The sequence below is a fragment of the Miscanthus floridulus genome, chromosome 18 (assembly GCF_019320115.1).
Source record: "Miscanthus floridulus cultivar M001 chromosome 18, ASM1932011v1, whole genome shotgun sequence".
In the NCBI taxonomy this organism is placed as follows: domain Eukaryota; kingdom Viridiplantae; phylum Streptophyta; class Magnoliopsida; order Poales; family Poaceae; genus Miscanthus; species Miscanthus floridulus.
Window position 1 is genome coordinate 132289168 of NC_089597.1, and position 13526 is coordinate 132302693.

At 48.4% G+C, this 13526-nt stretch overlaps 1 protein-coding gene across 2 annotated transcripts; it reads right to left on the bottom strand.

Moving 5' to 3' along the window:
- Window positions 1-4241: 4241 nt before the first annotated feature.
- LOC136520511 (uncharacterized) lies at window positions 4242-10247 on the bottom strand. Of its 2 annotated transcripts, XM_066514052.1 has the most exons (14): window positions 10019-10247; window positions 9856-9943; window positions 9603-9783; window positions 9131-9221; window positions 8963-9055; window positions 8819-8854; window positions 8636-8740; window positions 7245-7381; window positions 7011-7059; window positions 6233-6322; window positions 6103-6156; window positions 5452-5517; window positions 4916-5013; window positions 4242-4828 (listed from the first exon to the last, which is right to left on the bottom strand). In XM_066514052.1, exons 1-14 carry the CDS (start codon window positions 10133-10135, stop codon window positions 4759-4761), a joined length of 1275 nt encoding a protein of 424 aa, XP_066370149.1. In that variant the 5' UTR covers window positions 10136-10247; the 3' UTR covers window positions 4242-4758. The 2 variants fall into 2 exon arrangements, with proteins under 2 accessions (XP_066370149.1, XP_066370150.1); XM_066514053.1 differs by lacking the exon at window positions 8963-9055 and having other exon boundaries at window positions 10019-10245.
- Window positions 10248-13526: the final 3279 nt, after the last annotated feature.

Below are 13526 nucleotides of genomic sequence, written 5' to 3' on the forward strand. Positions count from 1 at the left end.
CTGAGCCACTTCAGGGCCTCAAAGTGAAGGTGCCTGAAACGCTCGTGCCACTGCCACGCCTCGTCGTCCCGACGAGCAGTGAGATAGAGGGGTTGTGCCACCTGCACGTTAAGGACGTAGAGTCGATTTGCGCTTCTGGATACCTTGGCAAGAAGGCGGCGACGACGATCCCAAATCCTCATGACTCCGTCCTCAACCACCACACGCGAACCGTTCTCATCCAGCTGTCCCAAGCTGATGATGGAGTTCCTCAACGCGGGGATGTAGTAGACTCCAGTGAGTAGCCTGTGCTCACCAGACATGGCGGTGAAGATGATGGAGCCGATGCCCTTGATCTCCACGCCGGAGGCATCCCCAAACTTGACGGAGCCTCGGACGCTAGAGTCAAGCTCGGTGAAGAACTCCCGTCGACCGGTCATGTGATGGGTGGCGCCGGTGTCGAGGCACCACCCGTCAGTCTTGTCGTTGCCGGAGCTGTCGCCGAGGAGGGCGTGTGCTTTTGGCTCGTCAAGGTGGAGGAGAGCCGCTGCGGCCGGTGCCGCTGGAGGTAGCTCGATGCTGGCATGTGCCATGAATAGAGCCGGCTCCTCCTCCGCCTGTGCGACGTGGGCCTGGCCGCGTCGTGGCTGTCGACAGTCCTTGGCCCAATGGCCAAGCTGGCCGCAGTTGCGGCAGGCGTCGTCTCGTGCCGGCTTGTGCCTGCCGGCGGCGCCGCCCTGGGCGCCTCCGCGGGCATCACCCTCGGCACGTCCTCGCGCCCCGGCCTAGGCGTCTCTGCGCGCCTTGCGTGGCTTGCCACGCTTGCGGCCGCCTGTCGCGGAAGAAGGCTCCCCCTTCCTCCGGTCACCCTGGCTGGCAAGCCACTGCTCCCGAGTGAGAAGGAGCTTCCCGCCATTGGTGATGGGCCCCAAGAGGGACTGTGGCTCATCACTGTCGACGACCTTGAGGCGACCTATCGCCTCCTCGATCGACATCGTGGAGAGATCCAGCAGCGACTCGATCGAGCGAGCCATCTGCTTGTACTTCTCGGGGACGCAGCGGAAGAGCTTTTCGACAGCTCTCTCCTCGCCGTAGGTGTCGTCGCCGAACTACACCATCTTCTGCAACAGAGTGTTGAGACGGAGAGCAAAGTCATCAACGTCCTCACCTGGCTTGAAGGCCAGGTTCTCCCACTCCTTGCGAAGTGCCTGCAGTGTGGACTTGCGGGCGCGATCGCTGCCGATGCGTGCCGCAGCGATGGCGTCCCAAGCCTCCTTGGCAGTCCGCTTGCTGGTAAGCGAGAACTGCATCTCGGGCGGGACTGCAGCGATGAGAGCATCCAGCGCCCGTCGATCTAGGTCGTAGTCGACGTCGCCATACCGGACTGCCTCCCACATGTGCCGTACCTGGAGCTTTACCCTCATCACCGCAGCCCACTCGACGTAGTTGGTCTTGGTGAGGGTAGGCCATCCACCGCCGGGACCGACGTCCCTGACAACAGCCTAGAGCCCGTGGTAACCACGGTACCGATCCGGGGAGAGAGAGCCACGCTGCCTGTGAAGGCCGCGCTCTCCATCGACCCGTCGGTACCGATTCGGGGAGAGAGAGCCACGCTGCCTGTGAAGGCCGCGCTCTCCATCGACCCGTCCGCCACCGTTGCCGTGCGCGCCTCCTCCAGGAGCGCCGCCGCCGTGCGCGCCTCCTGCAGGAGCGCCACCGGCGCATCCGCGCCTGTCTGGGCTGCCGCCGCGCTCGTAGGAGTGCGCGACTGCCCCAGGAGCGCCACCGCCGTGCGCGCCTCCTCCAGGAGCGCTGCCAGCGCGTCCGCGCCTGTCTGGGCTACCGCCACGCTCGTGGACGTGCGCGGCTGCCCACTGCGCCGCCCGCGCTCGCGCTGCCTCCCTCCCTAGCAGCTCGAGGTCCGCGTCGGCGGTGTCGTCAGCGGAAATGGAGCTGCCGATGCTGCCGCGCAGAGCCTCGACCTCTGCTGCTGCCGCACGCGCTGCATTCGCCGCCGCCGCTGCCTCCGCCTCCGCTCTGGCTGCTGCCAGCTCCGCCGCTGCCAGCCTCGACGCCCTTGCCGCCGCCGCAGCGGTCTCTGCCGCCGCTCGCTCGCGTTCCTCTGCCGCGGCAAGTTCGGCCTCCTGTCGACGCCGCGTGCTCGAGGCGACCGAGCGCTGAGACTGCCCTGCGGACATGACGCGCTACCGGGGGGCTGCTGCGTGGGGAGAGGGCTGCTTCAGACGAGCTAGGAGAGGAGTGAACAGGAGCGGCCGGAGGAGCTGCTGCAGCCAACAGCTGGGGCTGTTGTGGGGCTGAGAGAGAGGATGAGCAAGAGATGCTCAGGCTACAGGATAATACGGCTCTGATACCACTTGTTAGTCGCTGAATTCTCACTCTTGGTAGTAGGAGAATTCTTACTCTCATCGAGAGAGGATGACACTAGGAGTTGGAGCAATTTTCTTGTCTATTTCTCACACAAGCTCACACAAATGCCATACCAACCTGAGGGATTGGGGTTACATATTTATAGGCTGCTAACCAGCCAAGCATATGCCAAGATGCTAGTCTAAGATGCTAATATGCTGTCCTAGCTAAGATGCTGTCCTCTAGTCTAAGATGCTGTCCTCTAAGATGCTGTCCTCTAGTCTAAGATGCTGTCCTAAAAATAGAAAAACAGCCACAAAGACTATGACCATGTGAGCATCATAGCCCCACAAAAACCAGCCACACATGAGACTTATCCATCACCGTCGTCGTCGTCATCCGTGTGCATCGCCAGATCTAGCAGCAGGCACAACAGCACCCCGGCGTGACCGTCGACATGCACATGGATGCAATTTCTGAAGATGTCACGTTTCACTTTCAGTTCCACCTGCTTATATGCAGAGATTGTTTTTTTTAACTAATGGAAAAGCTTTTTTTTAACCAATAGAGCGCTTTTACTACCACAAGTCCCAACCCTTCAATGCTAGCATTTCTGGACAAATATTCATGCACTAGTATTTGGCATTCTTTTATATGGCGATGGTACTAGTGTTTAGCATTCTTTTATATGGTGACGATTGATATTTAGCATTTTTTCCTGGATGGGTTCTCAGAAGACGAACTGGCATTACTATTAGCAACCAATAAAACCTTAAAATCATCATCAGAATTAAAAAGCAATAAACAGAATGCAATGATGGTGGAGTACGAGGAGGCATCAGAGTCATGGAAGACGAGCAACATGGCTAGCCTCTTCGGAGGCAGCTTCTGCAACTCGAGCAGGATACACATGTCGTCATCTGCCTCAGGAAGGTCCCTCCAACTAAAATCGAATTCAAACATTAGTACATTATTATTACCAAACTCTGAATCTCTAACTAAATTTCGACGGTGCTGCAGGTTAATTCCTAATCCATTAAGCCATCAAGGTGGGGGCGAAGCTGGCAGGCATCAGAGTCATGGAAGACGAGCAACACAGCGTGCCTCCTCGCGGAGGCAGCAGCTTCTGCTTCGTAAGCAGGATACACATGTCGTCATCTGCCCCCAGCAGCATCCCCCACCATCTGACCAACCCAATCCAATCAATCAATCTAACCCCGAGGAAGAACTCGAGGCTCTGTTCGGCTGCCAGCCATGGTTCAATATTTTTCTCAGGGCAAACGACACGTAGACCAGCCGAACAGAGCCCGAAGCGCAAACCGAAATCGGCAAACAAAAACCGCATTAAAAAAAGCCACAAGTTGAAGGTTTCTCGAACTGAAAAACGCGCAAGTGGGCATGGATGGAACATTCGGGCTCTCCGAAGAAGAAAAGCATAAACAATTTGTTGGCGGCGGCGGCTGAAGAGACGGGAATGGGACGGCCGGCGGCCCGTGCGGTATTTATGGACGGTGACCGTGGGTGCTAGGGTTGGGTTGAGTGCCCTCGGCCGCCTTTACTTTCTCCAGGACGACACCTGGACGCATCTTGGCCGTCCGATCCGCAGCGGCTGATGATGGCGCGCGTCGTCAGTTGCGCTTACGATTGTCTCCTCTGATGACGTAAAAAAGAGTAATTTTGCCGTCGCACAAGTTGTATCGACGACCTGGACATCAATTATGCAGTATTACAGTTACGAAAAAACGCAAACAATTTGATTGTACAAGAGTGAGATGTTGCAAACTTTCCAACGGCATTTGCCCTGTTCGTTTGGCTGATAAGCCAGGACTGAAAGCACTATTGGCTAATTTGTTGTACTGAAAAAATACGGTTTATTAACCAAGCGAACAGAACGATTGACAGCATATAGTACTTTACAGAGGAGAATGCAATGGAGATAGTGGGTGTCATCCTTCATATTACAAGGTACAAAGAACTGGATTGCATTCATCTATACCACCCCAAACAGTGGGGCATTTACATATTTACCATTATTACAGCTTACACTGTGTCACAGACACATGAGTCACTGACATGATACTTTTTATACCACTCACATCATAATGATGATAAATATGTAAATAACCCCCAAACAGTCACCATGTCTGCAGGGTACGAAATCGTAAACAAACAACAGTGCCACCATAACGTCTAGTTGTCCGGCTTGGTTATGCCCATCCTAACGCCTGAGGTTGCCTCATTGACCCCCACACACCGACCCACAGACCCACCACCCCCTCTCACATGAGAAAGAAAACAGCATCAACGGTTGCAGAGCAGAAGTAGACACATGTGTGCCGCTTGCTGAGAATAAGAAAGCAGCTTGTTCCTGAGAAAATCAGCACGGGGGCTTCCGCTGCAGAATGATGACATCTACTTCTGCTGAGTGATAGCATCGCTGCAGAACTTCTTGAAATTTTGGCACTCGTCAGTCAGGAAGTCACTGCAAAATTTGACAGGATCTCAGAACTGTATTCTTGAGACTTGAGAGGCAGAATAGAGATGGAAGAGGGATAGACCATGTACTTACTAGATACGTTCAACCATTTCTGCCTGATCCCATCTAGGACTCCAGGGGTAGTCATTTATTGGGGGCGACATAATAGGCGTCCCGTCAGCATTACAGTGCTGCAGAGGAATCAGATAGGCATGTGTCACTCCACAGGATCAAATCACAGAGGAACAGTTTATGGTGCATTCTTTGTAACCATTCATTCTAGTGGGAGGCCTATACAGTGATGATTTTCATCATTTGCTTACTAGCATCTAATTGGTAAAAAAAAAGGATACCTATGCGACCCTGCTGCTCTTATCAGAACATCTAAAACAGAACAATATATTACAACTTTCGCCCTAACGACCAGCTTGACTTACAAGGCTCGCCTAACATGTGCAGCAGAGTATTTTCATGATATGTCAGACTACATGCTTGCTTCATCTTGTGTTCATTTTCAGAAATCAGAACAGTCAAGCATAACAACAAAGGGTGGTGAAAATGGAATAGGAAAAACTTAATAGTGAGACCTCTGATCAGCCAATAACCATGTAATTACAAATAAACATAACCTGAGAACTCTGCAATGTGAGGACTGGTTGTTGCTTTGGGAATTGAAGGGGGATGGCAAAGTGAACCTGCAGCATCACATTGCAATCTTGTCACTTGATAATGAACTAATTCAAAATTATAAGGCTATATGAAACAATAAAAAAGGATGATGCAAATTATCAAAAAAAGAAAGAAAGAAAGAAAGATCCACTGAATTACAGAAAGCATGCTTTATTCAAAATGTGATATTCAGCAGTTAGGAATATAGGTCGAGGGGAAATAAAGGAAAAATACACTCCACAAATCTACAGCTTCTTTATATTCAACATAAGAATTGTGGGAGATGCATCATCGCCAACATTCTGAAAGTTGGTAACCAAATACGACATACAGCATTATGGTGCTGTTCCATGAGAATTAACATGTTACTGGATGCATGATCCTTTTCCTTCTCAGGTGTCAGGTTTTGTTTCCTTGATTGTTTATGCATTAAAGTGGTCAGTTAAGTGCTTGAAAATCCATAAACGTAAATGATTTGAAGTCTCTGCCTTGTGCAAAGGGGGAACACAAGTCCAGAGGAAAAAACGTGTTCCCCCCTGTGTTTTTACTAACGCCATGGCATGGAGAGAAAAAAGAGAGAGGGCACTAGGTTCAAGCATTCTGTGTCATACCAGAAATGTGAAAGTTCCAGAAATGGAAAGAATTGTAGCCCTCCTGCAAAAAATCTGATGCGCATATGTATCATTAGTAGACTTGTTAAAATGCATGATCATGTAAGGGAAAACAATACTATATTAGTACCGGATCAGCCTCTAATGGTCTCCCAAAGGTAGGAGCTAGTGCCTCAATAAAACGTCTTCTGGAACCAATTGAAGCTGATGCCTCTACAAGCTACAGTATGATTAGAAAAATGTAAGGAACAGAAGGTGCCACTAAATTATACAAAGATAATCCCCTACTTTATGGGCTTTCATGACATCACACAGTTGTCAGCTAGGCAACAACTACGTGCCAAGTCAGGCAGTGGTGGTCACTGGTCAGAGATGCTTTGGGCATCATCACAGGCCGGAGTCACTGTGCTCAATAAAGGAGCTCACAAAGCAGAGGAAGGAGTTTGAGCGAGAGGAAAGTCATTATGTTAGGATTTAAGACTCCCTCTCTCTGGGCATCATGGCAACCATGCATGCTTAATTAATAAAAAATATTAAATGCTTCAATAGCATGCTTTGATAAATGAAAAGTCCATAGGTTTTATACAACCAAGCACTTGAAGACCTACAAACAGAGAGGGTGAGATGCAAGAACTAGACAGCAAGAAAAGCACATGCAACTGCAGTCAGGCTTAAAGCTATCATCCAATTAACAGTATAAGACCTATTGTGTTTTTCCTCCTTCATTGTTCCTTACATTGTGGTTTTCCCCCATTTCAAACATAGTCACAACAAAGACACAAATTTAATGCAACTTAACCAAACAACCAGTTAACATTCTGCGATCCCCAACTCCCATGATATATCTTACATGCATGGCATTGACATGAAAATTGCACAAAAAATTGCAAAACAACAACACAGCTTACCAGACCGTTAAGACTATCTTCTAAAGCAGGAAGATACTCCGCCAAGCACCTACATATGATAGATCAAGGAGGGTTCATCAGTTAGAAGGTCATTATTGTATATTTTTTAGAAATGTTCTAGTAAACGAGAACATAAGGGCATAACAAGAGTGTTATGTCTCACAACATGACATGCAACAGGATAAGACAGAAGGACAGACAATCTTCATCTAGTGGTGTGGCAAGTTAACTTACATCCCATTTGACCATGGAGGGAGTTTCACATCCTCAACTGAGAGAAGTGACTTCAAATCTGGTGTTGAGATTAGTTTGAGTCGTGGAGCAGAAGGCATAGAAGAGTAGCTTGAACTCCTACTAATTGGAAAAATGACCTGCATAAGAAACAGGCAGCATATTTTCAAATTCGCAATAGAAACTCGTATATTCCATTGGGTTGTCCAAACTATAGAAAGACAAACTGAAAACTGACAGCCAAAAAACTAAATACATTTGGGCATGAGCAATGTATATTGCCAAACTAGGCAAATAAGAAATACTAGGTCGTATCTGTTAAATTTTATGTACAATGTTTAATCTTTATTTACCAGAGGAGGTCGTAAGCTGGGGCCCACATCAATCAACAAAAAATCAGCGCATTTCGACAACCACCCTCCTCCAACATTTTCCCTTCCATGCCTTCTCCTCTCCCATGCTCTCTTCAAGCTAGGTCCCCACTCCCCAAGCCGATGACGACCATGGGTGCTGCCGGTCACAGGCGAGGCTCCGACAGCGTGTACTCCTACTGCCGACAGACGCTATTACCCGCTCCCCTCATACCATTCACAATATATTTTACCAGCAGCACAGCATCACTACCCCCTCTTATTCTCCCATTGTGGACGCCCTTATAGTTATATGTGTGCCAGGATGTGTCTGTCACTACTTGGAGAGTTCTGCTAGAGGTTTCTCTTTCTCATAAATACTTCTAATTGAACATATGACTGAAACCTCACCTATGTGCGCTTGTCCCTTAAGGTTAAGGACCAGAGGGTTTGGTGGAGTTTGGCGTGAGTTGGTGTGAGTGTGAGTTTGTGTCCCTGGGGCTTGCCTTTTGGCTGGCCTGGGGTGTGTTGTATGGGTTCTTTTCCATTTTTACTTCTTAATATAATGATGTGCAGCTCTTCTGTGTTTTTCTAGAAAAAAAAACCTCACCTATGTAAAGAGAACATCTAAATGCAACAATAAGGTGGTTGTCTGTGAAATCCTTTTTTCAATTCCGTACTTTTTTTTATCAGTGATACAGTGCTCTGGTCAGTCTAACATGCAAAAGGTTCAGTGTAATGTGCACAAAAGTCAACGGAAACATTCTGAAACTGCCGGTAAGAATAGTAGAGTGACCGTCTTGATCCTACTCAGTACATACCTTGGTTGGAGAACATGATATGTAGACACTATCAGATAAATAGTCTAGAAGATTTCTATGGCATTGCAAATTTGAGTCATAATGTGAAGTTTCAGCAGGACTAACTAGATGAGAGTTTGCTGATATAACATTTATCAACAAGGCAACAATTCATCATGAATAGTGCTACTATTATCTAATGTTCATGTCTGTGTCCGTGGAACCAGTGATTTTAGAGATTAACCTGGAGATGGATCTTTTGAGGTAATCTCCAAGGACATCCTGGCACCAGTTGGGCAAAGTCAAGGTCAGAGTCCAGAAGTGGTACAGCAAATTTCACCTCATCTGGCTACAAAATACAACAATGCGAGGTGAGAGTAGATATCAATTTTCACAAGAGAAAAATTGTAGAAATTGGTAAACTTACCCTATCAGCAGAAGGTACCATGCAGACTTCGATTCCCTGTCCATGAGATGATTTCGAGAAGTCATTTCCCAACCAATGTATCCAATAAGAAAATTGAGCTAATTTGGAAAAGCAGTTGGTAATAAGTCATTCAGGCCACTCAACCTTCAGCAAGTACTTAAGACCCAGTATGTTTCTCGCTATACTGCAGCCATACCATATAAAGGCTGCTGTAAGAATAAAATGTAGACCATACATCTGCACGTGTGGCATACTAATCTAATATCTCAATGTCACCAAATGGGCAACTGTGGAAGTCCGTTATGCCGTTACCTCCTTAGAGAGAACAGTGCTTAGTTCAAACGCCACTCTTGCATCATCCACCATGTGAACCCGCTTCTTTTGGTATTCAATGTACAATTCTCTGCACCAATCAAAATTAGAATTAAACAGTTATCAAAAGAAAGCTTAGCAACAAAAGTAACAGGAGTATCTCAGTGCGCTTTTGTCACCAACAAGAACATCTCATGATATCAATTTCTTCCAAACCACATGCCTGCCTCACAAACTAAAGTTAAAAAATAAAGTGGACAGATCATGCATTCGTTCAATCCTGGCTCTGACAGAAAGCAAAGACACCAGAATTCATCCCTACCCAGTACTCCCTATTCATAAACATGGTCAAACCATCTTCCCATGTTTCCAATCCTCAGTCCGTAAATAGCACTGCTACCACCCCAACCAGAAACAGGCAATGAAGATCACAACATAAGCATAGACAACTCGAAAGCAAGAAGAACCTCACCGGAGCTCCTGTACGAGGGCAAGGAGCCCCTCGGGGGCGCGGCAATCCCAACGCGCCAAGCAGCTCTTATCGCCATTTCCAGCCACAGCGTAGTCGACCAGCGGCTGGAACCTCTCGTCCTCCGGCCCGAACACCACGTCTGGCACCACCTTGGGAGACAGCGCATTGTACACGAAATCCCCTGCGGTGGCAGAATCTGAGCTACAGTCCAAACCCTAGTACCATTAGAGCGTTTCGAGCGAGGGTGCGTTACAGTGGACGTAGTCGAGGCAGAAAGGGATGGCGAGCGTGAACCGATCGGCGGGGCTGCCGTTGCGGCAGCCGGACCAGATCTGTCCCACCTGCAAGCGAGCCAAGTGAGACGGCGAGTGGCAAGGCGAAGGCGAGGAAGAGCGGGGGTGAAGGGGAGCGCATACCCTGATGGGAAGCTTGGAGTGCGAGAGGAGGTAGTTGAGCTGCGCCGCGATGAGGGGCGCGAGCGGGGGCGCCGAGGCGGAGGAGGCGGGCCCGGCGGCGTCGGCGGACGGAGACATCGCCGGCGGCGGATGTGGCTGGCGATTAATTCCGGAGGCCTCTCTCTCCTCGACTCACAGCAAACTTTTTTTTTTAATTATTTTTCGCTTGATCTGTCTTGGGTTTAGAAATAGGGCCCGGATGATAATTCCATTTGTCAGCTTAACTTGGTGCGAAGAAGTTTCATCGTTTTCAGAATTAAATATACTAGAGATCTATTAACTTGTGAGAAAGTTTCTGTTAGGTCCATCAACTTTTTAAGGGGTTTTTTTCATAAACTTTATATGTTGTATCGCTTAAGTCCATATACCATCAGGTGAGCTTCTTATGCTGATGTGGCCAGCTGACTTCCATCTAAAGCAACTATTGTCTTTTCTGGCCGAGTGGCCGGCCGCCCAGGCTGGTGTAGGCGTGCAGCCACACCGCCATGCGAGCACCCAGCGGCTGCGTCAGGCAACCACGTTGGCATTGGTCGAGCGGGCTGGCTGCCGCACGAGGCCAGCCATGCCGCCGTCACATGAGTGTGGCCGCAGGTGGCCGCACTGCTTGGATTCTTCGTCTGCGCACTGCTCGGCAGCATCATAGCACTCATGTTCTTCATCTCTGTCGGCCTAGCGCACTACATCGTGCTGTTCGTGACGCTGTACCAGCGGTTGCCCATAAGCGAGAAATGGGAGAAGCAAAAAAAAAATATTACAGATTGACAGAAGGCATCCCACTCACCCGCCGGTTCTGGGCTCGGCTGCGCTCGTCTGCTCCACAGCTAGCCCTGCCGCACTGGCCCTCCGACTCGCTGGACGACGACGCAGCTGGCCACCCGCGCGCTTCCTAGCTCGCGCGGTGGCGTGGCATGCCTTGCCTCGCGCGACAGCCCGTCCGCTCGACCAACGACAACGTGGCTACCCGGCGCAGCTGCTGCGTGCTCACGTGGCGGCGTGGCTGCACCGACACGGGCGGCCGGCCGCTCGCTCCCACGACGGTGGCGTGGGTTGCCTGACACGGCTGTCAGCCCATTGACCGAGCTACTGTAGGGGTTGTTTTGAGACAGGCCCGTGTGGGCGCAACGGCGGCTCGCCCGCGCGCCCACTATGGCGGCGGCGACGCCTGCTCGCGCGCTTGCGTGGCCGCGGTAGTGGCGACGCCTGCTTGTGCGCCCGTGTGGCCACGACGGCACTTGCTTGCGCGCCCACAACGTGTTTGACGAAATGAAAGGTCAATAGTTGCTTTAGATGGACAAGTCAGCAATCCACGTTAGCATGAGAAGCCCACGTGGATCTAAGTGATACGGCATATAAAGTTTATGGACTCTAAAAACCACTTTGAAAATTGATAGAACTAACTGAAACCTCCTTCCAAGTTAATGGACCTCAGGTGAATTTAACTCTTGTTTTCAAATTCCAATCCAAAGTTTACTCTAGTGCCATGTCATCCAATCCAAAGAGATTTAAGTTGATGAGAAATGAAATGCGTCGTTCTACTGTTTTGTAAGCTGACGTCATCCAAAAAGCTATATGAGTTAAGAAATGAAGCCAAATGTTCCATGAATGAAACCGGTTTGGCCCTAATGTAGTATCAAAATTGTTTCAAGTCTTGTTTCTTTCTTCACAGCTCTTCCACGATTTTGCCATGTCGTCATTTGAGTCTATTGAAATAATATACATATGGTTTAGTTGGGATCGGGTGAATCCTCTTATTTCTTGTCTTTAAAGTTCTTTTGTGGTTTTCCCATGTCATTGATTATTCATATGCACACCTTATTTGTTGAGAATGAAACCAACAATGAGGTTAGCTTAGGCTTGTTGCAAGACGTCAAGACCCCTCAACTCCTCAAGCATAAAGTCAAATGTGAATTAGATGCATATACGCTATCTACTCACCACTTTGTGTATCTCACATTTGATGGGAAACACATTTAAACAGGGATGATTCAAGAATCGATGGTAGGATGTAGGTGCAAAATATAGTAATCGATGGTATAATATATTGCTCTTGTTACAATAGTACCACAAAGTCTAAAAAAAATGAGCCTAAATATCGTTATCGAATCACAAGTTTATACAAGGCCTTAGCACAAGTTTCCATTCTAATCTTCTGCTTAACCTAACATAACCATGTGGTTCACCTCCAACCATAAAGGACTTTGAAAGAATCAGCCAAAACTTTAAGGGCCTGTTTGATACGCAGGAATTTCACAAGAATCGCACAGGAATTTCACAGGAATCAGTTCAATTTCACAGGAAAAACACAGGAATGGGAAAAAAATTCCGCATTCCAAACATGCCCTAAACCCTTCGTTTTGTCAGCAAGATCTCTAGCCAAACCTAAATAGTATAACGAGTAAGGAGTCTACAACTCCATTACATGTGCTCACATTCTTGAGTCAAATCTTAGGATTTGATCCTACGAACGAAAGAGCCAAGCCGAGGTTTCTAGAACGGCCTGCATGCTTAACGCAATTCTGTCAGACATGATGTTTCAGCAATGTGGTTCAAGGACACAGAATGAACCAACCAATAGGATGGGACCAAAAGCCAAGGAGAACAGATGAGCTTTTCAGCCTGGACTGGAAGAACCCAAAATGAGGACACACATATGGATAACTACAAATCTGTACAAGCAAACGTGATTCTAGTTTCCCGATAACAACAGGTCTGGTAAGAAATAAGTACACTAAAAGAAAACACAACATTGCTCTGAAACTGCTGTAAGAATGCAAAGACATCTGATCCGAGGGGTGAATCATAGTTCATCACAAACTGACATTGCCAGCCTGAAAAACTGAAAGGATATACCAAGTGGCCTAGAGAGGGGTGAATATGTCTTTTTTCTAAGATTTAATCAACTTCACGAAACCAATCAGAACCCGAAACCTCCGAGCTTGAGTGTGGAGGTTCCAGAGCGTGAAGGTTCCAAGGCTAAGCGTGGAACCTCCGAGGTCAGAGCATGAAATAGATCTACTGTGGAATTTAGCGAACGAAAAATAGATCAAATGTGATACTAGTCTTCCTGAGGAGTTTGTTGAGCTATCCAATCGGTTGGTTGCACCTAGAAGATGAGGAACTCGTAGATCAGATGCAAACCCTAAAAATCAATTCAAATCATAAGTACAATCACAATCACAAGAGACATGAGGATTTATCCCGTAGTTTAACTCGCCGCAAAGGCTTGTCTACGTCCACGTTGTTAAGGTTAGCCACAAAGGCTATGGAGTCTCTTTCAACTTGCTCCTCTTCTCTAACCTATCACCAAGACAATAGATTGGAGGGTTCCACTAAGTCACAAAGGGTAATACAAACATCCCGGTGCTCAGCCACAAAGGATTGGGAGCTCCCGGGAGACCGCTAGTCGTCTAGGAGTCAAGCTCCAAGAGTAACGAACACACCAAGCGGCTAAAAACTTCACCAAGTGCAC

Excerpts from the sequence above, each read along its gene's own strand:
- LOC136520511 (XM_066514052.1), bottom strand. The coding sequence starts at position 10,135 with ATGTCTCCGTCCGCCGACGCCGCCGGGCCCGCCTCCTCCGCCTCGGCG. Across the intron at positions 6,323-7,010 it reads AAGATAGTCTTAACGGTCTG|CTTGTAGAGGCATCAGCTTC; the intron begins GTAAGCTGTGTT and ends ATCATACTGTAG. Across the intron at positions 6,157-6,232 it reads GACCATTAGAGGCTGATCCG|ATTTTTTGCAGGAGGGCTAC; the intron begins GTACTAATATAG and ends TATGCGCATCAG.